Here is a 27,238-nt window from a genome sequence, read left to right as displayed (position 1 = left end):
ATAAACATGTTTCAAAAAATAGCTGGCAAGTGTAATAATCAGGCAGGGCACCTGGCTTCTTGAACATCGTAAAGCTTACTATAGCAACATGTCATCTACCATCTAGTGCAATAAGTGTGAAATGTAGATCAATCTGAAGCATTCCTCGAAGTCTGTAATACTTTAGAGTATTTTTTAAAATTCATGCCAGGACATGAGTTTCTCTAAGGAACTCTATAATAATAATGTGTATGGGTGTATATGGAACAGAAGTGGAGGAAGAAATATTTGAAAATGAATATAAGTGTTTTCTCTCTGCCAAGAGAGTGGGTTTTATAAACAGAGAAACATTTTTTAAATTTATGAAATGGTTTTCAAGTATTTCTCTTCCCTAAGTCGCCTGTAGTTAGTACTGAAACTGATTATAAAGCATTTTGAAGATACAGTGCTATTTAAATTCTACTACTAATGAAGAAAATGGCTAAAAGTATCTGCCTATATTTGTTCATTGTATCAACTGCATGAATAGTTTATTATTCAGTTCTTTTTAGAGATGAGCGCCACTCAAAACAGTTTTTGTGCTACAGTAGGATAGTTAAAGGCAGAGGGTTACTTGATTCTGTTTTCTTCTTACTCTCACCATCTTCTTTTATATATTTAGTTTCGCTTTGTGGTTAATCTCCATATAAACTTATGCCAATCATCAATAGCAGTAGCCTACTTTGAAATGTAAAAATTACTGCAGTCCTTTTTAAACAACTCCTTCTTTGGAGAGCCCAATAACATGATTTCCTTTTGCCTTTCTCTTAGCACATAGCACTCCAGTTGACATGCCAAGCAGAGGACAGAATGAAGACAGGGACAGTGGCATTGCTCGATCAGGTACTTGTACTTCCTTTTCTTGGTTGAGCTAATAGAGTGAACTATCCGTAATGGTGATGTAGTTGGGGAAATAGAAGACAGACCTCATTTTCTTTCTTGTTTTGTTTTCTTCTTCTCCATATTCTAAGATAGTCTCACATGTCTGAATATCTAGAACTTTGATGTACAGCATCGAGGAGTGATTGTGCAACATGGACCAGTTTTTCCTAATACCCAAACTCATATGAAACTGATGTTCTTTGAGAAGCTTTTGTTTTAGAGGGAGTCTTCCTTGAACCAATTGTATTGAGAATTTGCTTATTGAGTATAAAATCAGAGGAAGCAAAGCATATGTGGAAGTAACTCTGTCCATGGCTGTGGGAGGGCCTGCCAACTACTTGGTCACCTTTTCTTCTGTCCTAGAGTCTTGCTGATCTAGATTTTATCTCAGGTACCCCTTCTCTCCTTACTTTAAGCCTTAAACTTTTCTAATACTGCTTTTAAGATCTCTGTTTCTGCTTTTGTACATGATTCTGCTATAGATTTTTGATTTGTGGTTCAGATGTGAGGTAGATTCGGTGCTGTAAAAGAAGGGTAGTGAACTAACGATCTGCAATTTGAAGACTTGGAGGTGTGCAGGGCTTTACCTGATGAGCACGTAACATGCACGCAGCCTCCACCTTCCGCTAGAGACTAGGAGCACCCTGCTGGTTTCAGCAGTGACACACGGCACCTTCACCAATGGGCCAGCTGGTCAGTCCTCAGATGTGCTAGGACTGGATCCAGGCCTCAGGTGCTTTTCCTCCTGGCCGTTTGCTCATTTCTGTTGCTAGCTCCTGCCCTTAGACACAGCTCAAAGGAGTCTGTGTGTTCCTTCTGTGTAGCACCAGAGTCCTTCATCCCACTGGGTTCAACTTTGCTCCTGAGTTATTAAATGAAATGTAATTTGTTACTGAATCCGCATATTTGGTTTATATATGTCACATAATGTAAAGTACGCATCATTTTATTTATGGTTAAATAAAAATACTTGATTCGATTTGTTTTTCAGAACCTTTTCTGTAAAGCTGGACAGTGAACCCTTAGTCAGAAATGTAACTCCTCTTGATTAGACCTGTATCATTTCCATTTATAGCAATTTTTGTACAAATGTAAAATCTGAGAAGATAAAGAGCAACTTATGAAGTGCTAAGAGAACTGTTTTTATTTTTGTTTGTGTTTGTGGAACTCAGGATAATTGCCCCATTCCATATGGGGCACTATCAGTGTTCTCTACTGTAAGAGTATCTGAACTCTTTTTTTTCTTTTTTCCTCCCCAAAGCCCCAGTGCACGTTTGTATATCCTAGTTGTAAGTCCTTCTGGTTCATCTATGTGAGCCACTGCCACAGCATGGCAACCGACAGATGGGTGGTGTGGTTCCATGACCGGGAACCAAACCCAGGCTGCCGAAGCGGTGAGAGCACCAGACTTCAACCACTAGGCCATTAGGGCTGGCTCTGAACTCTTTGAATTACATTAGTATATCAGTTACTCAAAGGCTATGAGTGTACATTGAAGATCTTTTATCTCAGAGCTCAGCTCCATGCCCTTTAGGGCCTAGCCATTTGGGTCAGGACTGGCACTGGGGCTGGCTTTATTATAGTTGAATTTCCAGGCAAGAAAATGTGGGTACTACCATGGAACCAAGATCACTCTCAATCAAATTGCTGTCTAATGGCTGACAAAATTTAATAGGTTTAGCTTTGTGTGATGACAGCTCTTTACCTCTCTGTGAAAGAAAGAGAGATGAGTACCGTTCGACTGGGGCCCATTCTGAACACTGATATTGCAGTTCCTGCAGTAACTTTCTTTTGTTTGTTTGTTTATGTCCCTTCTTGTTCCAGAAAAGATTTAAAGAGATATTAAGGAAACTAATACCAACAGAAACATTAGCAGAAGTTTGGGTTTTCCTGGGTAACTTGTCAGTTTATAATGTGATTGATGTGGGGCTGGCCCAGTATAGTGCAGCAGTTAAGTTCGTGCACTCTGCTTTCGGCAGCCTTGAGTTCACCGGTTGGACCCCAGGCACGGACCTATGCACTGTTTATCAAGCCATGCTGTGGCAGGTGTCCCACATATAAAGTAGAGGAAGATGGACACGGATGTTAGCTCAGGGCCAATCTTCCTCACCAAAAAGAGGAGGATTGGCAGCAGATGTTAGCTCAAGGCTAATCTTCCTCAAAATAAAAAAAAAGCAAAACACAAACAAACAAGCAAAAGTGTAATTGATGTAAATGGTTCACGTTGTACCTGTCAAAATCTCACTTGTTTGGTACTATTCAGATTCTAAATTGTTCCTAAAACTAGTTTTCCTCGCCCTTTGAGAAGCAGGAAAGTTGAGGGGCCAAGTTTGAATTAAGGTGAAAAGTCTACAGCAGCCAGATCTGAATGTTTTCTCATGAGAGGACCTTGAGAGTGACCAGATTAGGGGCACTATTGATACAAATGTGAATTATGAGCATTAGAGAGGACTGACTTTCTTTAGTGGTTTGGCTTCTATTGCAGGCCATCTTTACCTACAGCCTCACAGTTCTCCTTAGGAGAAAGGGGGCAGAGACGGAGTGTGCCTGCTAGATGTGTTCGCCTTCACATACCATCTGCTCATATCTGGAGGCTGTTCTAAAATCGCTGCGTCCATGTAAAGTCTGGTGGGAGCTCTACACCTCTGGTGGAGTTAGAACTCTGTTAAAGTCCTCTTTATCCTCTTACTGTAGCTTGTTCTCCAAGAGCTCTTTTCCTATACCCACCTTACATTGTGAAGGGACCAAGGTCCTAATTCTGAAACAGAATAGAGACTCCAGATGTTTGCATTGAATTAGCAGTAGAAGCTGTAGAGACATTAGAGACACGTTTATTCCTTTTTTCTATAGTTTTTAACTTTCTGTTTGAAGAGTTGAGAGACGGGAAGTGTTTTCTTAATGGATTTTATTTTTTAGAGCAGTTTTAGATTTACAGAAAAATTGAGATGATAATACAGAAAGTTCCCATATAACCTGTACCCAGTTTGCCCTATTATTAACATCTTACATTAATATTGGCATTTGTTATAATTAATGAACCAATATTGATACATTATTATTAGCTGAAGTCCATAGGCAGCTTATTTCTTTAGTTTTTACCTAAGGTCCTTTTTCTGTTCCAGGACCTTGTTACATTTAGTTGTCATGTCTCTTTGAGCTCCTCTTGGCTGTGGCGTTTTCTCAGACTTTCTTTGTTTTTGATAGCCTTGACAGTTTTGAGAGGCAGTGGTCAAGTATTTTGTAGAATCCTCACCATTAGAATTTGTTTGATGTTTTTCACATGTTTAGAGGGGTTTTTGGAAGAAAGATCACAGAGGTTAAGTGCCATTTTCATCACATATCATATCAAGGGTACATACTATCAGCATAATTTATGACCATTGACGTTGGCCTTAATTACCCAGCTGACATAGTGTGTGTCAGGTTTCTCCACTGTAAAGCTGCTCTTTATTTCCCCCTCACTTAGGGGGAAACTTAGGAAGGAAGTCAGTATGCATAGCCCATGCCTAGGGAATGGAGAGTTATGCTCCTCCTCCTTGAGAGCAGAGTATCTACATAAGCTGTTTGGAATTCTCCTGCATGAGAGATTTGTCTCTTGTCCCTCATTCATTCATTCATTCAGTCAGTCATTTATATCAATAAGGACTCATAGATATTTATTTTATACTTTGGGTTATAACCTAATACTACTTTAGGGGCCAGCCTGGTGGTGCAGCAGTTAAGTTCACACGTTCTGCTTCTTGGCGGCCCAGGGTTCGCCAGTTCAGATCCCGGGTGCGGACATGGCACCGCTTGGTAAAAGCCATGCTGTGGTAGGCGTCCCACATGTAAAGTAGAGGAAGATGGGCATGGATGTTAGCTCAGGGCCAGTCTTCCTCAGCAAAAAGAGGAGGATTGGCAGTAATTAGCTCAGGGCTAATCTTCCTAAAAAAAAAAAAAAAAAAGGAAAACCTAATAGTACTTTATTTTATTATTCAGATTGTTCCAACTTTGGCCATGGAAACCATGGAGCTCTTTCAGTTGACTCCTGCATGTCTTTAACATACCTCCTTCTGTGTGTGTGTGTGTGTGTGTGTGTGTGTGCGTGTTTTGAGCATTTCCTTACTTTCTGGCACTACAAGATGTTCCAGACTTGTCTTGTGTATTTCCTACCCCATTCCTAGAATCAGCCTTTTCTCCACGGAGCCTTGTCCTTTTATTAGAGAATGGTATTAGATTCCAAGATCTGGATGATAGATGTGCTTCTTGCTACTGGAGTGTCATTTCTTATAGACCCTCTCAGCTGACAGGCAAAAAATATGGGTTTATGCTGACTGTGTATATACATATATCTATAAATATTGCTGTATGTAACATCTGTGTCTATAATAAGTTAAACATGAGTTTGTACTGATATCTCTATTATCCATTACCCATTAACCACATGGAACATTCTACCTTCCTACTCTTCTTGCTTATCTGTAAATTCCCACTCCAACAGTGAGAAACCTGGCTCCCACTGTCTGCCATCCATTTAATTAATTGTGTTTTTCATTTCAGTATACATATATAGCAGTGTCAGAATTGTTAACCTGTACCTCTGTAGGAAACAACTTTATTAAGCGGAGTGCAGAGCTTATGTGTGTAGTTCCTCTTACCTTTAGTCTTACAGACATCCACTCATTTCCAAAGTTACTTAGGTCAGCACCTTTCAAGATTGGGGAATTTTTGTAGCTGTATATACCAGGCTAGCAGAATCTCTCAAATCATAGCTGAGACCAGTTCATCTTGCAACTGGCTTCATGAATGCTACCCAAAATTCTGATTATCGCAAGTCAGGTCTGAACAATAATTTAAATTTCTTTTTTTTTTTTTTCCAGTAGTCCAGTAAAGAAGTAACTTTAGAAAAGCTTTTATTTTGTTGTTTTTTAAATCGTTATTTATAGAGAGAAACTTGTTCCAGGACAGAAAGGAATTTTGGAGGAGACTTTACAGTTCTCCAACAAAAGGAAAGCTGAGGCTCCTTGTCCTCTCCCATCAATCCCTTCCGTATACGTCCCCTTCCTCAGGCAACCTTCAAGGGAAGGAATGGATGTAGGAGCTTGCTTCTTGTTCAGCAGCAGATTTGCTCTCTGCATAGTATGCTCAAGGAATTCAAAGAGCCATATGGTTTTGAATTCCCAAAGGGAACTCTGTTGTTAGAGAGCTAAATTATTTTGGGGATTTCTGCAGTAGAGCAATTTGATACAGTGTTTTTGAAGAAATGTAAAATGTAGCAGCTGCCCTCAGGAAGAGTCATGTGTAAACCAAGAGTTAAAATACAGTGTGGTAAGTACTACCTCATAACATACTGTCAGAACAAAGAGGAAGAGTGAGAACCTTCGCCTGGGAAGTTAGGAGGATGGCCTCATAGAAGAGATTATGTTTGAGTGACACCTTGAAGTTGGAAGAAAACTGCATCAGAGTTTAGGAAAAGAGTATTTCTGAAAATAGTTTGTGCAAGGGTGTAGATCCTTGGGCTTACACAGCTAGAATCTTTGAACAGTGGCAGGAGCGGAACAGAGGGTTGGGAAGGTCAGATGGTAAGGCTAGTTATGAAAGGCTGATTTTGAATGGCGCCGGTGCCATGCTACGGAGTTTGGATTTAATCTTGTTAGTGGGGGCAGCTAAAGGATGTAAACTGATTGGCTTTATATTTTAGATCCGTGTGGTGCTTCACAAACTCTGCTCTAGAGAAAACTAAGCTAATATATTCATTGCTAAAATAGATTAATCATGACGCTTTCTAATTTAGCAGTGGGTAATGGGGCAGGGAGAGGCAATAGATTTTTTTCCATTAACTTTTTTTCAATATAATTTCCTCAGACTTTTCAGGCTTCTTGCCACTGTGTGTGTGTGTTTGGGTGCGCGCGCGTGTGTAAAGCTGGTATAATAAAATAATTCTGATTTAGGATAAAATTTTGAAAAACGGTTCATTGGATCTTTTCCTCTTTCCCTTTTTGGAATAGTATCTTTGAAAAGTATGCAACTTTTTTTCTGGGTTATCAAGTAGCTTTTTGTAATAACAGAGAGAAAATAAAATCTTAATTCTAATCTATGCCTGAGCACATTTTACTCCTCTTAATAAGTATTCCAATGCCTCTTGATGTACTTTTAACACACATGGAGAGAGAATAAGAAATAGAGCACAACCAAGAGTGTCCAACTTATTTACTGCCTTAACTAGTTAGAAAGACTATCTTTTCATCTATCTTTTTTTTAAAAGAAGTTTCTTCAGTAAGTGAATAAATAATAAGCTCACAATGTGTTTTACGTTATAATTTAGCAGTTTACGCAAAGATCTTTGCCTTATTCCCTAAATGTTTGGACTGTATTAAGGAAGTCAAGTGAGAAATATATTTTATTTAAAATTGAACATTTGTATTCATGGACTTTTACTTATAACAAGTTTGAGAACCATTTTTCTAGCATCATTGTGGAAGCTGAGAACTGGAAGTAGGAGACAAGATGAGATATTGTTGCTTAGCAAAAATTGGAAGCAAGGTCTGGTTAAATTATATACTTCCCAGGAAAAGAATACTGTGTGGCAGTGCAGAGGCCTGAGGCAGCTCAGCATGCCTTGAAATAGAAAAGCTCTCTTAGATATATTTTTAAGTGAAAAAAGAAAGGTGTATCAACAGTGTGTTACAGTAAACTATCATTTCTGTTTCAAAAAAAGGCATATACAAGATCTCTCTCTATGTATAAAGATAGATAAGTATATTTGTAGAATGTCTCTGGAAGGGATATAAGCTGGGGTAGGTATGGAGGGGATATACATTCTCATTGTATTCTCTTTTGGATATTTTGAAAGTGTCCTCTGTGAATACAGGAATCAAAAACCTAAGTGATTTTTTAAGAGGTTCTTTTAGTGGTTGCCATTAGAAATTTTCAAGTAAGGTTTTGGGAGAGAAAAGGGATGAGTTTCAGCCTTACTATCAGGTAGTATTGGCAGGGCTCAGTGACTAATGGGACATGGGATCTGGGGGAGGAGGGAGAAAGCACTGATGACTCTAGTTTCTAACTTAGGAAAAACAAGCGGAAGATGATGGCATTAACCAGTACAGGGAAAGCAGGAGGCCTGTCTGGGGAGACGAATATTGAGATAAGTTTTTAGTTGGAAGCATCTATAAGTTCTCCAGCTGTGAATAGTCATTGTAATTTAGAAATGGGAAACTGGCTCTGAAGAGATGGATTGGAGCAGAAGCTAAAATTTGTAAGTCTAGGGTGCATGAGTAGAGTAAGGTTCAGAGGGCCAGGATTGAGACCAGAGTCATTGACCTTGTTATCTATCACCTTAATTCAGGTTTAGATTCTCTTCCTCATCAAAATGTTCAAATCATTGATGAGAAAAATAATTCCCCCATTCTCTGTGCAACTGCATTTCCTCTGTTCTTAAGAAGATCAGTATGAGGAAAAACTTCTAATATGAACCTTCAAACATTTTTATTTAAGTGTTTTAAAATAAACCTTAAGGGTAAGAATACACATCATCATAGTATTCAAATAGGACGTGTTTTGGCCACTATGCAGCTAGTGGATGGACCCCACTAAAATTTGGTTTAGATGTCAAGACTGGGAACACCACACACACACCAAGAGGATATGAAAAGATTTATTATTCACATAATGAGGCTTTCTGGTGAGAGTAGAGTGGGCTTCCCAAGCTGGTCAGAAAATGAGAGAAAGGGAAAGGCGACTACCTTGGGGTTTTTATGGTGGTTAGGAAGTATGGCCAGGGTGAGAGTTCTTGCATGTGGTTTGAACTTCCCACTGGCTCCAAAGGAGGGAGCACTGGACTTTCTCATCAGTTTGCCCAGATGTGGACAGAAAGGGAAGGAGGTGGAGGTGAAGCTTAAAAGCTGTCAGCAGTCAAACATCAAAAAAATGGAGTCAGACTCTTCATTACAACATGGATCACCATTGAATAATGCAAAATGACATGTCATTTGTACCTGAAACCTTCATTGAGTTAACTGATACACTGCTTTGTGGTGAGGTGCAAGAGTCAAGTAAGGTACTGTTTTGTTTGTCGTCTATGCAGGGAAAAGGCCGTGGCACCCTGTTGACCTTAAATGTATCCATATAGGCAAAGGCTTGAACTGCAGCTTATCTGAGTCTTGGCAGCACAACTTGTGCTCCGCAGGGAACAGGAGAGAATGGGAGGTCTCTGAGGAGCTGCTAGGAGGTCGTCTCCCACTCACTTCTCTATCTCCCCTGGGAAGTTGTCATGAGACAGTTTCTCATCACCTCCTCTGATGAGATAATAGAGCTTTCTGCCCTACCCCCGTCAGACCAGAGCTGCAGAATATAACACTGCTAGCTGTAGTCTAGAACTGGCTCCCAGCAACAGGGTCTCCCACAACTTGTATTGCAGGCATCTGACCCCTTTTGTGTCAGTGCTGTCCTTCCTGGTATGTGGGACAAGAATCATGGGGAGCTGGCATCTTTCACTTATTCTTCTTTTCACTGTCTATGTAAGTAATAAACTGTCCAAATCTAAAAGTGTCCTGTTGTATCTTTATTATCAAATCTTTACCTTAGGCTTTGCCTTGTCTTATATATGTGAACTTGGCAATCTGTACCGCAGCTTGGGCAGAACTCAATTTCTTCATTTCTTTGTACTTCTCATATTTCAAGTCATACCTTTGCTCTTCTCCTAGACTGGATATTTATCTTCTTCAGTTTCACAAATTTGTTGACTCTTTTACTTAAGCTTTTTCCTTTCTATACTTGCATTCTTATACGCTGTTTAAGAAAAATTATAAGCAAAATCTAATATGTAAAGCAACCAGAACTATAAGGGATCTAGGAATAATTCCAAGAAAAAATGTGATACTATTATGGAGATATTTAAAATTTTATTAAAAGAAGACGTAAATAAATGGGGAGAGATATCAAGTTCCACAAATCTATAAATTCAGTGTAATTTCAATTAAAATTCCTGTGAAGCCAGACAAAATAACTCTTATTTATGTGGAAGATCAAAGGACCAAGAGAGTTTTTTTGCTTTCCAAATGTCTTTGTAGACACTTCATTCTTAGAGTGCAGACTATAGATAAAAAGACATACACACTGGTTAAATAACAGCGTGTAAACGTAGAGAGTGAGTTGATCACCACGTCTGGGCTAGAATTTGTTGTAGATAAATTAAAATTTAAGATGTTTTCAATGGAATATTATTCAGTGTTAAAAAGAAATGAGTTGTTAAGCCATGAAAAGACATGGAGGAAACTTAAAGGGATATTACTAAGTGAAAGAAGCCAATCTGAAAAGGCTACATACTGTATGATTCCAACTGTATGACGTTCCAGAAAAGGCGAAACTATGGAGATAGTAAAAAGATCAGTGGCTGCCAGGGGTCGGCTGAGGGGTGGGCGAGGAGGGATGAATAGGTGGCATACAGAGGATTTGTAGGGCAGTGAAACCATCTGTATGACAACATAGTGGTGAGTCCAAATCCATAGAATGCGCACCACCAAGAGTGAGCCCTAATGTAAAGTATGGACTCTGGGCAATTATAACTTGTCACTGTAGCTTCATCACTTGTAACAAATGTAGCACTTGAGTGGCGATGTTGATAATGGGGGAGGCCATGCATGTGTAGGGGCACAGGGCATATGAGAAATCTCTGTACCTTCCATTCAGCTTTGCTGTGAACCTAGAACTGCTCTAAAAAATAAAATCTATTTTAAAAAATTAAGGTGTTTTGAAATCATGGTGGCAAGAACATTTTCTTTGTCTTTTCATTCAGGGGACTTTATAGGAAGTTTATTAAAACTTAAAGTACCTGTGGTGCTTTTGAGGACCCTTTATAGTCTGAAAGTCATTTTGTGGTTTAGGAACTAAAATGCATTAACTAAAATTTGATTTGCCTATTAACATTTCATTTGTAAAAAATGATACTTTCCTATCAGACAATAATTACAGCTCTATTAATTGACCCTTTAAATGCTTCTCTTCTGTTGTGATTAGAGATACAACTGGTAATCTTTAAGGAACCTTATATTTTTCAAGTGTTTAAGCAAATACTGTAAGAGAAGTACTGTCAGTGTTAGAGTAAACAAAGATCATTGTTGTGTTTTGGATGTAGTACCCTCTGTGTCGAACAGATATAAAAAGTGTTCTGGTTCAGAGCCAGACTACCACCACCACCACAAAAAAATTATTTTTTTAGGGCCGGCCAGGTGGCACAGTGGTTAAGTTCACATGTTCTGCTTCTTGGTGGCCTGGGGTTCGCCGGTTTGGATCCCGGGTGTGGACATGGCACCGCTTGGCAAAAGCCATCCTGTGGTAGGTGTCTCACATATAAAGTAGAGGAAGATGGGCACAGATGTTAGCTCAGGGCCAGTCTTCCTCAGCAAAAAAGAAAGAGGAAGATTGGAAGTAGTTAGCTTAGGGCTAATCTTCCTCAAAAAGAAAACAAATTATATTTTTAATGAAGGTGGGGGGAGAAAAGAGAAAATCCAAATGCTGTGTATATAGCTTTGACCACAGGAAACTTTTAACACATTCAGGCTTTGAATTCTCTCTAGAAATTTGTTTCTCTAATGTTTTCTTTCTGTCGTAATTATTGATTGAGACAGACATCACTGTGCTCCATATAATCATTTGTTCATTCTTCATGCGGAAACATTTCTTGAGCATCTTCTGTGCCAGACGTTTTTGTGAGATATGGGGATAGATCAGTGATCAAATAGACATGATCCCTCATCTAATAGAGTTTATATTTGGTAAAGGAGACACAGATAATAGACAATAAAATGTTGGCAAGCACTTATCACTGAGGAAAATAAAACATCTGGGGTGCTCACAGAAGGCCTCTCCCAGAGGGTGAAATTTCAGCTGACTTGAATGCCAGTGGTAACCAGTTCCGTGAAGATCAGAGCAAAGGGCATTTTAAGCACGGGGAATAGCTAGTGGGAAGACCTAGAGTGAGAACAGGCATTGGAGATTTGTATGTAAGGAATAGAAAGACCACTGTGTATAAGGAGTAGAGAGAAGGCTGGAATGTAGTGAGGGGAGAGTAGTACAAGAGCTTGGAGAGGAAATAAGTGGCCTGATCACAGTGATACAGTTTTTATTTTGATGACAGAAGAGTAGGAATTCTCTGCATTGTCCTTCCCCCAAGTGTCTCCTTGCGAGTGAGATATGTTTGGCAGGGTCTTAACCTGCTGCCATAGACCAGAGTTTGCACTTGCCCTGCACATTTGATGTAGCCCTGTTCCTGCACACTGTCCCAAGGGGGCCTGCCACTTGTTTGGTCTTATGATCCCGTTTTTCGGCAGCATCAATTAGCGAACCTCAAAATTCTTCCCATTGCAGAAATTATAACTGCTTCTGAGCTCTTGACTTTTGCACTTCCTTTGCCAGTGTGAAGGTTGTTCCTTATGACTTACGACATTCTGTGGTTATCTTATAATTCCTGGGGGATTTTTCTTTGTTTCTTCTCCCCTGGAAAGTGAGCTCCATGAGAGCAGAAACCCACCTACTCTGTCACGTTGCCTGCTCTGTCCCCAGCATCTTGAATTGTGCCTGGTATATAGTAGATGCTCGATGGATATTTGAATGAGGGGAGGGAATACATAGGAGAGATACCCATAGGTTTTTAAAATAATTATTGGTGTTAAAAAAAATTATTGGTGTTACCCAGTTCTTTTCATATGGAATATATGGGATGCCCTCCCTTTTAGCCTTTTCCATGGCTGGCTCTTGTTGGCATTTAAGTGTTAGTTGATATGTCCCATTTTCGTAAAGGTGTTTTCTGACTACTGATTAAAGAATTTACCTCTACCACCCCTATAAACCTTTGCCCTAGTTGCTTAAAGAAAATCATACTAACTTATTTTTAGAGTAGTTATCACAGTCTGAAATCACCTTATTTATTCCATGAGTGGAAGCCTCTTAAGGGCAGAAAGTCTGTCTATAATCTTTTAATTTTCTGTCTCTGGTGCCTAGCATGGCACCCCAGCTCTTAGTAGATATTCAGTAAGTATTTGTTGAGTAAATGGATTTGGCTTAAGAGCTTCAGGGCATTATTTAGTCAAATCCAAATTCTGTAGTCAAATCATCAGTACACTGTTTCTGGTAAACTCTTAAAGCAACAAACATATTTTCAGGGGAAGTTAAACATTGGTTGTAAACTTGAATGGCATAGGCCAAGAAAAGCCAGCAGTCAACTCTTTTAAACCTGTAGACTTATTCTTTGTTCTCATTGCTAATTTCTGCAGGAATGAATGGGTGCTAGTTGAAGAGTCCTCCTCAGACGGGAGGGTGAGAATGAAAGCACAAGTTTAAATGGGGAGTTAGCCAAGTACAAAGTGTGGACAGTGACCTGATGGTGGGCTTTAGGCTGATTTTTATTTCCTTATCGATGCACAGAATTGCCAAAGTCTTTGCAATCTATATGTATTCATATTTTTTCTAATTATAAAAGTATTCTAAAAAAAATGATACTAAAGATATTAGGGAACATTAGACATAGAACTTTTAAAGCTGATACTGAGCCTGTGAATAATGTAAAAGTGTCACATTTTATAACGGAGGCACCAGTTGGAGAGTTTTTTTCCCCAGCTCACATTGCTAACTGGGGGCACAGTTGGGGGCTGGAACCCACCTCACTTAACTCTCCTGCAGAACTTCTTCCGTCTCCTGTAGATGCCAGGCCCATAGCAAAGGTAGCGTGCGTCAGCTGAGCCCATGCAGCTCTGTTTTTGAACCATCTCCTCAGGTGATTGGGATGCACCCAGAGCCCTAGCATTGCATCAGACTGCACTGCCTTTCAGACCCGGAGTCTGGCCAACAGTCAAAGGCACTAAATGTTGATAGAACAGGTAATCTGAATCCACTTTTTCTCATGAAAATGCAGTCGGTTGCAAGCCACCCTTAGGCCAGCAGTTCTTGCGTTTGAGAGTTGTAACTGTACTGTTTCCTAGGCATGTGATTGACAATGATATACCACAGTACTTGACATAAAAATCTGATTAAATAACATTAAAATTTTTTTGATGAGGAAGTGTCAGACAGCACTAAGCCAACCAACACGTTAGCTTAATATTTCATTTGTATGCCATAAAAATTATTGTTCAGCATTTTATAATGAAAAGACATATTCTCTTCTGTTTTTTATTTGAATTTTTTGCCTTTCCTTTTCACGTCTCTGTTACACGTCCTGGTTTCTCTCATAGTTAACTAATTAGGATTAATAACCTTTTAGTACTTCAAAATGTTTTACTTAGCCCACCTTTTCCAAGAATTGTCAGAGAGAGTGAAGAGCTAACATTTATTTTATGGGGTGCTGGGCTAAGCATTTTACATATATTGATTTGTTTAGTTGTCACAGGAATGTTATGAAATAGGTCAGTGTTTTTCAAACCTTTCTTTCGTCTGCAACCCATGTTAATGCATTTTACATCATGATCCAATATCAGATATCTTTATTTGTAACAAAAGTTGCATCAATTAATATTAACACTGCAATATATTCTCTTTTCTTATTTTTTTTCATGTTGGTTTCAATCCACTAAACAATTCAAACAAGCCACCTGTAACACCCCATTTCCTTTTCCAGTGGACCCAGTGACATTTCAGTGTCCAATTCGTAGCAGGTTGCAGCTCTCATGAGAAATACTGAGGTGTGGCATTGTCTCCATTTTACAGATGAGAAGGCTGGCAGGTTAAGTAAGCTGCCTGAGTGTCACAGCCGGTGAGTGGCAGAGCTGGGATTCGAACCAGGAGCCTGGGCTCTTACTCAGTTTATTAAACCTGAATTATACAGCAATACAATTTCCAGATAAATTGGATCTCAAGGTCATCTCCATCTCGCCTCTGTGATAGGGAGAAAATGTTTATAATGCAAGTACTACGCCTCAACTGTGTCCTCCACCTGCCAAGGAGAAGTCGATTTGCTCAGCATAAGACAGGGAGAAAGACAGGAGACCCTGAAGATTTGGGAATAGGGAACAGGATCTTCTGGATCTTAGAAGGGACTTTCAGAACTTAGGGGTGTGGCAGAAATGTCTAACCGGGGTTTTTTATGAAGTAATTATGTATGACTTTGAAGAGAAACTCTCTTCTATCTCTCTTCAGAATTCTCTGTAGAATTACCCTCTCACTGATGTTTGAACTGTGGATTTGATTTTGGAGATTTAAGCCCAACCTCAAGGCTGAAACCAGGTTAGAACAGAGGCCACCTGCTAGGGCCAGCCACATCTGGGTAACACTTTAGTGAAGAAGTGCTGTACATTCAGTAAACATTTACTAATAGTCTGCTGTGTTCAGGGCACTGTTCTGGGTACAAGGGACACAGAGATGGTTAAGATCTACCCAGCAAGTTTTCTGTGAATATTGACTAGATTAAAAGAAAAGCATCTCATAGACCTCTGCTATGGAAAGAAGCTTGAGTCATTATGCATCTAAATTTTGTAGCCTGGGAAGTTAATTGATATTCTCGTAGATTTAAAGCTCCATGCGGGCAGATTTGTGTGTGTGTGTCTTATCCACCACTGTATCCCAGTTGCCCAGCACAATGCCCGGCACATTGTGGACATCATCATTTGCTTATTGATTATTGACTAGTAGCCAAGGAAATTTGGTAGTATTTAAGTACTCAGGTCAGGAAGTCACCTTATTGCCATCTGCCTGTAGAAGTGTAAATAGTTAATATGGAGAAACTGCCTTATCAAGTGATATCCATGAGCATAGTATACTGTGTTTACTGAAATCAGTTTCCTTTGCTCTGATTTGCTTCTGAAAATCTTGACCAGCCACCTGTAACACCCCATTTCCTTTTCCACTGGACCGAGTGACATTTCATTGTCCACTTCTTTAGCCCTAGGGAAGTAAAAGGAGGAAAAGTCTGTCTCGTCCTTCCATTCTTCCAAACCGGTAGACATCCGCCAAGCAGCTGTGATTTGAAAGAATCCCTTTGCCTACCCTGGCGGGGACCAGTCCCTCCCTGCCTGTTGGAGGAGTCTGGGCTGGCATGTCAGCTCACACTCACCGAGGCCCCAAGTGCAGGCATGTAATATTGTGTAGCAGGAGGAAGTAGAGAGAGGCTGGGAGGCAATAAGTAATCCAAGCAGAAAATGTATTTAAGACTAGAGGTTACTCTTTCACAGCCAAGGAGTGGCAGGGGGATTGGGGCCAGGGAGATGAGTCATGTGTATTTGGAGATAGGAGGCAGGAGAGAGACTACTATGTGAGGAACTACTTGTTTGCCTAATTTCACCTCAGAATGTAGAGTGAAGAAGTGGTCAAAAGGAGGAAATATGTGTAAGTAAACATTGTGTATGGCATTACTTACTGGGTAGCAATATAAACAATTATGTTATGTGGACCATTTTATCAGAAATTTGCAATCTACACTCTGCATGAGTAGTAATTATTTTGCATTTGTAATGTGAGGCCTGATAATTAATGCACTTGCTGTGTCTGTAGTCCTTATTTCTTTTAATTTGTTTTCCTTTTTAAAGGATGTTTTCTTTGCTGTACAGAAGTCTTAGTAAGAGAGAAGTTACAGTCTCCCCCTGCTGGATGTGACCAGTAGAACCTGAAAATTTAGGTTACTTGGCAGTGTATTTTTTTGTGTAGCTACACGAGGACTCATTTACCTGAACTTTTGACTTTCAAATTTTCTTTCTCACAGCCTCACTAAGCAGCCTTTTGATTACACCTTTCCCGTCTCCAAGTTCCTCTACGTCTTCTTCCAGCAGTTATCAGCGCCGCTGGCTTCGAAGTCAGACAACAAGCTTGGAAAATGGCATCATTCCAAGGAGGTAAGTTGCAAGTTTCCTCTTGCTGAGAAAGGTGCTAGTGTGGGCAGCTTGATGAGGCTGGCAGGGCACAGTACTCACCTGTCCTCAGTGGAAAAAGAGAGCTGAAACTTTTTGATTCGCTTCAGCTTAGTTTGAAAGTTTACAAGTGAGAAGTTTTATGGAAAGAATAAATAAAAACTAAAAAAAAAAAATCTCCAAGTTTGGAAGACACTGGGAAATATCTGGGTAGTTGTGCCATGTATGAGTTAGATTTGATGTTAATTTAAAATGAGTATGCTTTCTCTTTTAATTGGCTTCCTTCCAGGTGTTGCTCTTGTAAGTTAGAAGGGTGGCCTCAATCTCTTCCTTGTCTTATGGTGAAACCAATGTGGTCTTTGAAAATATATGAACTCAATGACTGTGACATACTCTCTTTGTAAATCGTAAATTCTTAAGCTAAAGAGAGATAAATCTGATTATGAATAGAGATAGCATCGATGTATTTTCTGCCTTCATTTCAGTTGGTTTTTAGATCTAAAGTTTAGTTGTGTGCAAAATATACATTTTTGGCTTATTATGATGTTACAGCAGTAGATTCCAACCTCTTCTTCTTACAACCCCAAAACTTAAAAGGTAATTAAGATAGGTTGTACCTATAAAAATTCACATGTGAATTGGTTGATTTAGTAAATTGACTAGTAATCACCATGTGTAGGGATCTGTGAAGATGCAAAGATGACTCGGCTACACACCTGCATTTAAGTAGTTTACGGACTAATGGAAAAGAGGATAGGCGTTTAAATAATCGTATAAAGATGTTAAATGATAAATGCTATAGAGAGGCGTAAAGTGCTTTAAGACTCAGAGGAGGGAGAGAACACTTGCTGGTGGTCTTGGGGAGAATTGGGGAGCCCTTCATGAAGAGATGGTGCTGAAAGGACAAGCTGAGAAACGAGGGGTCAAGACGTGTGTATAGCACGTCAGGCTGCTTGCCTGTCTTCTGTTGCTCTCACCATCCTAGGGAGCTGGACAAAAAGAAAAAATTACAGCTTCTTCATCACTCACTGAGAAACCGCTTCTTGGTTGGTAGACTTCGAGCGGAATGGTTAAGAGCTTGGAATTTGGTATGGGGACAAGTCCCAGCTCTGCCGCTCACTAGATGAATGCGAAAACAAGTTAACCTGGATTTTAAGTGTTGCTTCCTCATCTGCGATACAATAATTGTACTGGAACCAGCCTCACAGCATTGTTTGGGGGAGTTAAATGAGATACAGCAAGTCAAGTCAGGCCAGGACGAGATATGGTAAATAGAATATTGGCCAATATGACTTATTTACTTTTATTATTACCATTATTATCATTACCATTACTGCAACTGTCAGGAGAGGGCATCCCACCATCCTCAGTGTCATTATGACAGCTTCTGTGAAGAGATCAATGGGTCTTAGAAGGCTTCTTTCACATCTTCTCTTTACTAAAAATGCTTTTCCATCCCTTCAGGTTTAAATCCAAAGTTGAATAGCATTCCCCAACCAACTCCTCCGAATTCTTCAAAAACTTTAATTTGAATTGAAACTTGGTGACTAGGGAATCTCTAGTGGACTTACACCTAAACTAAGTGCCTTGGGCTCAAAAATGAAAAGGCAGAGTCCCTTGTTCAAAAAGCAGGAGAAAGTGCTGTTAAAGGTACTAAAATGTAAAGCTTTTCCTTTGAAAATATTTTACTTATAAAATGTAATAGAAATAATAGTGACACATGAATAATAACATAAACTTAAATTGCAAAAAATGATATCTTGATGTCAGAATTTTATATAACATAATAGTAATTTTAATGCAGTATCTTGAGTCATTGTAAGATTTTTCTGGCTCGTGTTTCTGCAAATTCATTTGTTTAGGTCATCAAAATTTATACATCAATATAATTGAAAGTAGTGTTAGTTGCTCCTGGCAAATGCAAGGTGGCAAATAATTTTTGATGAGTTTTTTTTTATTTTGAGAAAGATCTTTCTTCTGATACAGCTTTTACTGGAGCTCTATACATTGAGATAAATTTTTGATAAACTTTCAAAATGTAAATTTTGGTACATCTAGATCAGATGATTCTTGTGGAACAGTTTTTCTAAAAAAATTTAATCCTTCACACAAATCCATTTTGTGTAAGTCTGAATTTAATTTTAAATGTAAATTTATACAAGGCTATTTTAATGTTTCCTCTGACATTTCCTGTAACTTATTGAGGCCTTACAAGAAAGAGAAAGTATCTTCATGAGTTGTATATAATTCAAAATGCCTGTTTATGCATTCTGTCAGTGTATCTTCAATTATATGGAAAAATTAATTTTAAAATGGGATTCCTTATTAATAATTTCTTCGTCTGAAGCCTCATGTGAAAATAGTGGGGTTGTTTCTGTTCAATGCAACCATCTTTATATTTCATTTCTATTTCTATGCCTGTGGATATTTGCTTTGCAGTGTTGCTGCAGTTTTCAAAACCAGAGATTATAAACTCTTTGAAGAATTCCAACTCCCTGATATGCTTTATTGCAGTGTCCACTGTAGGCTCTTACTTTGTGATGATTTACTGCCCTAGAGCTCAGGTTGGAGAGTTAAATATTTGTACAGACTCCATAGGAATGGTCTCTGATGATGGACGGACAAGCTGGCCTCCCACCGTGGGTCATGGCCCCGCCCAAGTCCTTCCTCTCTCCTGTGGCCGTGACAGCTGCTGCTTCTGCTGCTGTTTCTGCTGCTGCTGCTGCTGCTGTCACAACCACCAAGCTGGGCCCAGGTCCCAGCCTTGCCGCCGTGGGGCCACATGGCACCCTGGATTGCCCAGACATGTGGGGGTATGCCTGACCCCCAGTCCAGTTGTTCATTGTCTGGGTTGCATGCCCTTGGACCTGAGCCCACCGTATGCTCTGCTGCCTGATGTCTTTACTGCTCACATACGTGCTTCATTGTCCCATCAGACTTCACTTACAGAACACAAGTTCAAAGATAAAATTATTAAGAATTCAAGGTAGCAAACACAGAACGTTAAACCAAACCTGGGCCCTTCTGAGAGCAGTGCTCTGCATGAGCGGGGTTTCATGCCGTGAAGCTGGCCCTGGATTCAGTCCTGTGGAACGTGGAGAATGTCAGTGCAGCAGGCATTTTGAGTGATCACTGTGCCTGTGAAGATCCCTTCATTTAAAGGATAGCGCAGTGGATCTCTCCCTTTTGGCAGATGTGTGAGTGGGAAAATTAGTTTCTTATGCTAGACAGGAGAACAATGGGTATCAAAAATATGATTGCCTCTGGCCTTGAGAGAAAAGTCACAGTAATCAAAAACTTTCTTCCTGAGAGAGTTAAAGATAGTCAGGGAGGATATTTACAATCCTTAACAGTTGGTTCCACACTGACGCCAAGGCTGCAAGGCCCCTGCTGTGCCAGGTCGTAAACTTTGGTTACTGGGTGGGGAGTCAGGCTTGGGCATTTACCAGTTGATACAGAACTACTGCCTATAGGAGAGAAGTTGCAGAGATTTCATCCCTTAGAGAGGTTATGGAAACCCTAAAGGCACAAGTGATAATGTCCCAGAAAGGCTTTTGATTTGAATTATTAAACTGAACCAACCATACAGTGGGATGGTTCTTTGACCTACAAAAGTGGCAATTTCATATGTTCCGATGTAATACATAAATTCAGCATAAGTTCAAAGCTGACATAAACCATTCAACTAAGCAGTCCTAATATCAATTATAGATCTTTGAGATGTACTTACATAATCATAGTTTTTGCTTTATTTATGATCGTGAAGTACTCATAATGTATGTAAATACTTATTCATAAATGTTAACAAAATTCTATTTGATTTTTTATAAGGAGAATAATTAAGTGGGTAGCGGTGGTCCTTCCTTAACTTGAAGGCCTGTCAGCTGATCTGATTACTCCCAGCTGTTTTCCCTCAGTGCTCCAGCCGACGTGATGTATCTGATGGCATGAACAATAGCAGATGGATCAGACGTGGGGGCAGAGTCCATGGTTGTTTCCAGTGTCCAAGAAATGAGCCTAGACTAGCGGACAGAAACCTGGGTTCTAACTCCAGCTTTGTCACTAAGAAGCTTTCTGTTCCTGAAGCAAGTCGATTAATCACTCTGCCTCCACTTTTGGAAAATGGTCTGTGTACCTTACCTGTTGGCTTGAGGGTAAAAATATGATGAAGTATTTGGGTACATACTTAAATTTTTTAAAACATCCTTTCATCGTGGAATAATTTTTAAAATATCGTTACCATACCACATGACCTGATTTATTCCAGGTTGCGTGATTGATCCAAGACTACAGAATGAAGCTCAGTTGCTTTAGAATTCACTAGAAAGATATAATGAAGTAAGAGCTAACCATGCTATTATAGCTGTGGAAGTTTTTCAGAAATTCAGTAGGTGGCACTCTCTGCTGTGTTAAAGTGGAGTTGGTTATTGTTTGTAGGGTAGAGATTAAGATAATGCATAAATCTGCATAGGGTTCAGGGTTTTTCTGCAATTTGATTATTGAAGACGACGTTGGCCAAAGAGGAATGGACTGATATGGTCATTTTACTTTTGAAAAAGAAGAGAAATCGGAGATAATAGACGAAGAAGAAAGGGTTGCAAGAAAGTATTGGTATAATATAAGCTCAGAAGAATGGAAATAAACTGGTGCAGGAAAACGAAGTTATAGTACGAGTGCTTTGGAAAAAAAGAGGGAGCAATGTATGAAATTAAAAAAAATTCTAAGAGATCCTCAAGAATTTTCTTCTGACGAGCAGATGACTAAGATCTAGGAATTCCTCAGAGAAAACAGTTGATGGTTTATTATAATGCACAGCATTTACAATAGCATGTGGAGATCACATCCTTCCGGTGGCGTGTCTGTTAGTGAGCTCCTCTTACTGATTTTTCAACCCCATCTACATCTCCAGGATCTTGCTTAAAGTCAAAAGAAAAATAACATATCCTTCTGAAGTTAGAATAAGATGTCTGTCTCCTTTCCTTTAAAAATAAAATAGCTTTCCTGACCATAAAACTTTTGATATATGTATGTTTTTAAAAAAATGTGGATATGTTTGAAATCACGGGAACATTACAGACTGTGAGTAGAGCACTAAATAAGACCAAGAGTAGGAGGCTGCCTTGAATTCTGCTAAGCATAAGTAATTGTTATGTTGCAATTTGTAGTAAAGAAAATGGAGGAAGCAGAATCCTCCCATATTTGGCAGAGATACGAGACTAACTTGTGGGGTCAATGAGAAAGAGAAAATTTATTGCATACCTACTATGTGCCATCAGGCTAGGCGCTTCCATTTGCAATGTTATGTCCTTTGCTTTGATGTCTTTGTAGAAAAAAGCAAGTTAATTCTTTTATTTCCACTCTTGCTGTTGGTAGCTATGTGGTAGTTATGCTGGTTTTTTGAATAGTTAAATAAGAGACATGGTTGGGCCATATTTGTGTGTTTTACCCCTTAAGAAAAATTGGATATATACTCAGAAGTTATTGACTTCATGATTCTCTTATCGTAGAAGCAGAGTCTCTTGAAAGAATCTTAAGCCTTTTGAGAATTTGGCTTTACCAGAAGAGAAGTGGATCTTTCTGCTTGCAGTATTTCCCAGAGAGCTTAATCAGTCGCATGGCTTAATCTGAACATCTACAGGAGTAACTTCATCTAATGGTTTTTATGGCCTTAGGAAGTAAGCCTCAACTACCAGTAAATATCCAAACATGATGCCTTGGTTCAACAGAATACCGCATAGGATCAGTCTCCTCTGACATTCTTATCTCTTAGTATCTGTCAACCAAAATGAAAGGCCTCTGTGTTTTGAGTGAACAGGTATTTCACACCCCTTCCTAAATACTACCAATCTGATGCAAAATAGTCCAAGGGAAAACGACGAGAGTCTAATGGGCACATTTGAAATTACTTTCAGTTTTCATTTAAGTTTCTTTCCATGTTAGGAAAATACTGTCTGGCAAGCTGATATTTTTATTTTTCATGACAGAAGATTATAGAAGACAATGAATTAGAGGCAGATAAACTCTTGGTTAAGACTCTGAGTGTTCGGGACCAGCTGTCTGAATGTTGTCCCCTGGCATTACAGTTTATCTTCCGTGTGACTCATTGATGCATGGCAATTTTTCAAACTTATTTTTCCTCCAGGTCAACTGATGAGACATTCAGCCTGGCTGAAGAAACCTGTAGTTCTAATCCGGCCATAGTTCGGAGGAAGAAAATTGCCATAAGCATCATCTTTGCCCTATGTGAGAAAGAGGAAGCACAAAGGAATTTCCAGGACTTCTTTTTTTCTCATTTCCCCCTGTTTGAATCTCACATGAACAGGCTGAAGAGTGCAATTGAAAAGGTAATAAGAGTATAATCCAGTGTCAGAGAAGCAATTACGGCGCTTTACAGATGGTAGAATCTCTTTGTTTATGTATCAAATCGCTTTCCTAGAGAACTTAAGTCACCTGTGTCAGTGATAGATCCTTAGCATGTTGGTATTAGAGATCAGATACTAGATTGTTTTAGGAAAGGAAATTACTGCTTCCTGAAGACTTCAGTCATTACCACCTTGAATGTTTTGATTATAATATTGTATTTTATTAATAAAGCCCAGTAGATAGTTATAAAGGAGTTTCTTCTGAGAGAGTAATTTGGCTTATTTTCTCTTCAATGAAGGCCATGATCTCCTGTAGGAAGATTGCAGAATCAAGTCTCCGTGTCCAGTTTTATGTCAGCCGTCTGATGGAAGCTCTGGGAGAATTCAGGTAAATTGGCAAAGTTTGGTGAAGCCAACAGGAAATTCATGAGCAGCAGTGGCAGCGGCAGCCATAGGTCTAGGGATACATAGAGACCATGACTTGAAGAATGGGGGAGCTGGCAGTTATTAGTCACTTGAGCAGCTCCTTCAAGGTGGAAACTAAGACCAAATGGAGCAAAAAATTTAAGTCACCCAGCACCAAGTAATCCTCACTACTGCCTGATGGACAGTTCTTGATGTGATTGTTTTTAATAGGGTCAATGGAGAAAACTAATATCCAGGTGTGTCTTATAAGCCTGTTCGTTATTTCATGTCATCCTCACAAAAGCCCTAAAAGTAAGCACTGTTAACCCCATTTTACAGATTTGAAAACTTGAGTTCAAGGATGCTTATCCAAAGCATATATGGAGAGAGTTTGCACGCCAGGGAGATACACATTCCGGTTTGCCTGGACAGTCCTAGTTTATACCCACTGTCCTCTCTTAAGGTCTGGACATTAAATTGTTTAATCACCCTAGTGTGTCTTCATTGTTAGTTTCTAATTGATGGTCTTTGTACTCTGGAGACTGGTTTTCTAGAGTCTTTGCTCCTAATGTCTGGGTGGAAGGGTAATCTGCTTGGGGTGGCAGGTGGGATTCTCTTCCACCGTGCTGAGCCGGGATTGTTGCACCAGTCCTTAGAGCCAATTTCTCAGTGGGGAATGGAATCCCACTCCAGAGCAGTCCTGAGCTAATGAGTCAAACTGTTACTCTGCAGCTGAGGGATAAAAAAATGTTACAGTTCTTAGAAGATTAGAACATTTTTGTGATGCTTAAGGTATATGATGGTGAACTCTATAATCTACTTGGAGCAAAATCCCCAGCTTTTTTTGAACCCATAGGTACATATAAAGTACTGAAGTAACACATTGGTCGTTATCTGGTGATTGTTAAGACCTAAGTTGTATGTTTGAGAAATAGTGTGAAGTTGTGTTTTTTGATGGCAATCTGATGATTAGCAAACCTTCTATAGTTGGTGTGGGCAAAGCTGGATTTGCCTGTTGCTTTGCTGTGCTCAGTCCAGAAGCTGATGTGTGCTTCAGAGTCTGGACACTAGTTTAATGAAAGTATCAATTTTTTCAGAGGTCAAGAATCTGAAAGTACAGAACCAGAAAGCCTCACTTTGTACATAGAGGGGTCTTGTTCTTAAGTCAACAACCTACCCCTCCAGCAGTGGTGACAAATTAGAGCGTTAGCATTTGGAGACTTTAGTTTTAGTAAATGAATCCCAGTTCTATGTGACCGTAACTGATCGTTGCTGCCTAACTCAGCACATGCTCTGGTTTTTTTTTTTGCCAAGGTGGAATTCTGTTGTATCATAGTTCTTTTATGCACACAGCTTGAAAATCAAGTGAGAATATGTCTCATCTATCTTGATTTAGGAAGAGTAGATGTGTTTTAAATTCAGACATACCGGTGGAGATCGTAAGCTAAGTTAGTGTGCTCTTTAGAAAAACACTTGTGAGTCCTGTAGCTTGGAGCAGAGCCCTTGGCACCAGGGCGGGAGACCTGCATTCTCATCCTGACCTTGTCATTCAATATTTGTATGTCTTGCGCAAGTAACGTAATTTCTCTAGGCCTCAGTTTCTTCATTTGTAAAGTGGTAGAATTAGACTAGTCAGTTTCTCTAATACCTTGCAGTTCTAAGAATTTGATTCTGTTAATCCGTATAAAAACTTAGTATATAGTATAATGAAGAAGAGCCATTTATGGTTTTTTTCATCTAAAATGAATAGAGTGCTTTGGTTTATAGAACTAAAGCCCTAACTGGAAAGTGGGAGAGTTGAGTTGCCTCTGGTCACATTTTTAGTATAGCATATAATTTCTTTCTTCCTTTATTTCTTTACTATAAAAATGGGCATAAGTTCTGATGCAAGGTATTGTGAAAATAAATTGTTTTAAAAATGAATTAGGCCCGGTGGCGCAATGGTTAAGTTCACGTGTTCCGCTTCTTGGCGGCCCAGGGTTCGTCGGTTCAGATCCCCGGTGTGGACCTGGCACTGCTTGGCAAAAGCCATGCTGTGGTAGGCATCCCATGCATAAAGTAGAGGACGATGGGCATGGATGTTAGCTCAGGGCCAGTCTTCCTCAGCAAAAAGAGGAGGATTGGCAGTAGTTAGCTCAGGGCTAATCTTCCTCAAAAAAAAAAATGAATGTTTTATATCAAGGCTTGGCATACTTTTTCTGGAAAGGGTCTCTGTCACAGCTACTCAACTTTGCCATTGTGCTAAAGTGGCAACAGATAATTTATAAAGAAATGAGCATGGCCGTGTTCCAATAAAACTTTATTTACAGAAAGTTGGCGGTCAGATTTGGTCTGTGGGTCATAGTTTGCTGACCCCTGTTTTATATACTGCTTGAATCCCTTAAGGCTACATAGATCCAGATTATTGTTTTCTTCTTTATTCCTTTATATAAAGATTATCCAAAATAATATTTGTGACAGTTTTGTGTATCCCTTCTCTTTTCTATAGAGGGACTATCTGGAACTTATACTCTGTTCCAAGGATAGCTGAACCCGTATGGCTTACCATGATGTCCAGCACTTTGGAAAAAACCCAGCTCTGCCAGCGCTTTCTCAAGGAGTTTACACTTCTGATAGAACAGATCAACAAAAACCAGTAAGCTTCAACTTTCTGGAGCCTTGTATGCAAATTCCAGGGCCAGTGTATGTGTGTACATGACATGCCTCTCCCTGTATTGATTCATCTGGTTGTGTTTTCTTCCCTTTCTCCAAGGTTTTTTGCTGCCTTGCTGACTGCAGTGTTAACCTACCACCTGGCCTGGGTACCGACTGTCATGCCTGTTGATCACCCTCCCATTAAAGCCTTCTCAGAGAAACGCACCTCTCAGTCAGTGAACACACTGGCCAAAACACATCCATATAATCCTCTCTGGGCGCAGCTGGGTTAGTACCTAATTTGACTATTTGCAGATTATATGGGATGGAACAGGAAACATGCTAGCATTTTTAGTTGATATTCGCTCTTCAACTGGGTAATTCAGGGGGTGTCATTGGCCAGACAGGGAATAGAAGATTGGCCCACAGATTCTAATTGTAGGACCATCACCTTCCTCTCCTTCCCCATGCCAGCAGCTTTGTTCTACTCTTTTAAAGCAGCGTAGGTAGACTTTGTTGCCCCGTACCAGAGTGACAGTTCACCCTGGAACAGGGTTTCTTAACCTCAGCATTATTGACATTTGGGCCAGATAATTCTCTGTTGGGTGGGTCATTGGGGGAGCTGTCTTGTGCATCATAGGATGTTTAGTGGCGTCACTGGCCTCTTCACTAGCTACCAGTGAAAAACCCCCTCCAAAGTTGTGATGATCAAAAATATCTCCAGAAATTACTGAGTGTCCCCTGGGGGGCAAGACACCCCCTGGCTGAGGACCACTGCACTAGAGGATGGACTGGATAGGAGAAAAATAAGAGAGAAAAGAAAGTAACACACTACAGTTTCACCACCTTTTTAATAGCTTAAGTCAGAAACCTTGCTTCCTAGCTGTTGGTTGGTGGCATTTATTTCCTCAAAGCTTTGTGATTCAACATGGTATAGGAATCTAATGCTTTGGCATAGTTGGTTACAGAGTTTGGGACTTGTGAGACCAATCTTGCGAATTTGGGTTCACGTGGAAGAGAGGTATACTCTGGACCTCTCACTCACCAAACATTTAGAGTGGCTAAGTAGGACTTGCACACTCACTGTCTTCCAGAGCCTGTGCTAGATGCCAGAGATGCGGAGTTGAG

General features: G+C 39.7%; 1 protein-coding gene across 6 annotated transcripts in view; it reads left to right on the top strand.

The window, feature by feature from the left end:
- FNIP2 (folliculin interacting protein 2) overlaps nucleotides 1-27,238 on the top strand; it is a 129,312-nt gene that overhangs the window by 68,909 nt on the left and 33,165 nt on the right. For all 6 annotated transcript variants that reach the window (XM_023636378.2, XM_023636379.2, XM_005607793.4 and 3 more), the window contains 6 exons: nucleotides 790-861; nucleotides 16,565-16,694; nucleotides 22,852-23,053; nucleotides 23,371-23,459; nucleotides 25,965-26,111; nucleotides 26,229-26,398. In XM_023636378.2, the coding sequence (XP_023492146.1) occupies nucleotides 790-861; nucleotides 16,565-16,694; nucleotides 22,852-23,053; nucleotides 23,371-23,459; nucleotides 25,965-26,111; nucleotides 26,229-26,398 (810 nt within the window). The remainder of the gene's footprint in view (nucleotides 1-789; nucleotides 862-16,564; nucleotides 16,695-22,851; nucleotides 23,054-23,370; nucleotides 23,460-25,964; nucleotides 26,112-26,228; nucleotides 26,399-27,238) is intronic.

Source organism: Equus caballus, chromosome 2 (genome assembly GCF_041296265.1).
Source record: "Equus caballus isolate H_3958 breed thoroughbred chromosome 2, TB-T2T, whole genome shotgun sequence".
NCBI classification, from domain to species: Eukaryota; Metazoa; Chordata; class Mammalia; order Perissodactyla; family Equidae; genus Equus; species Equus caballus.
The sequence above is the reverse complement of the archived record's forward strand: the minus strand, read 5'-3'. Positions and strand labels throughout refer to the sequence as shown.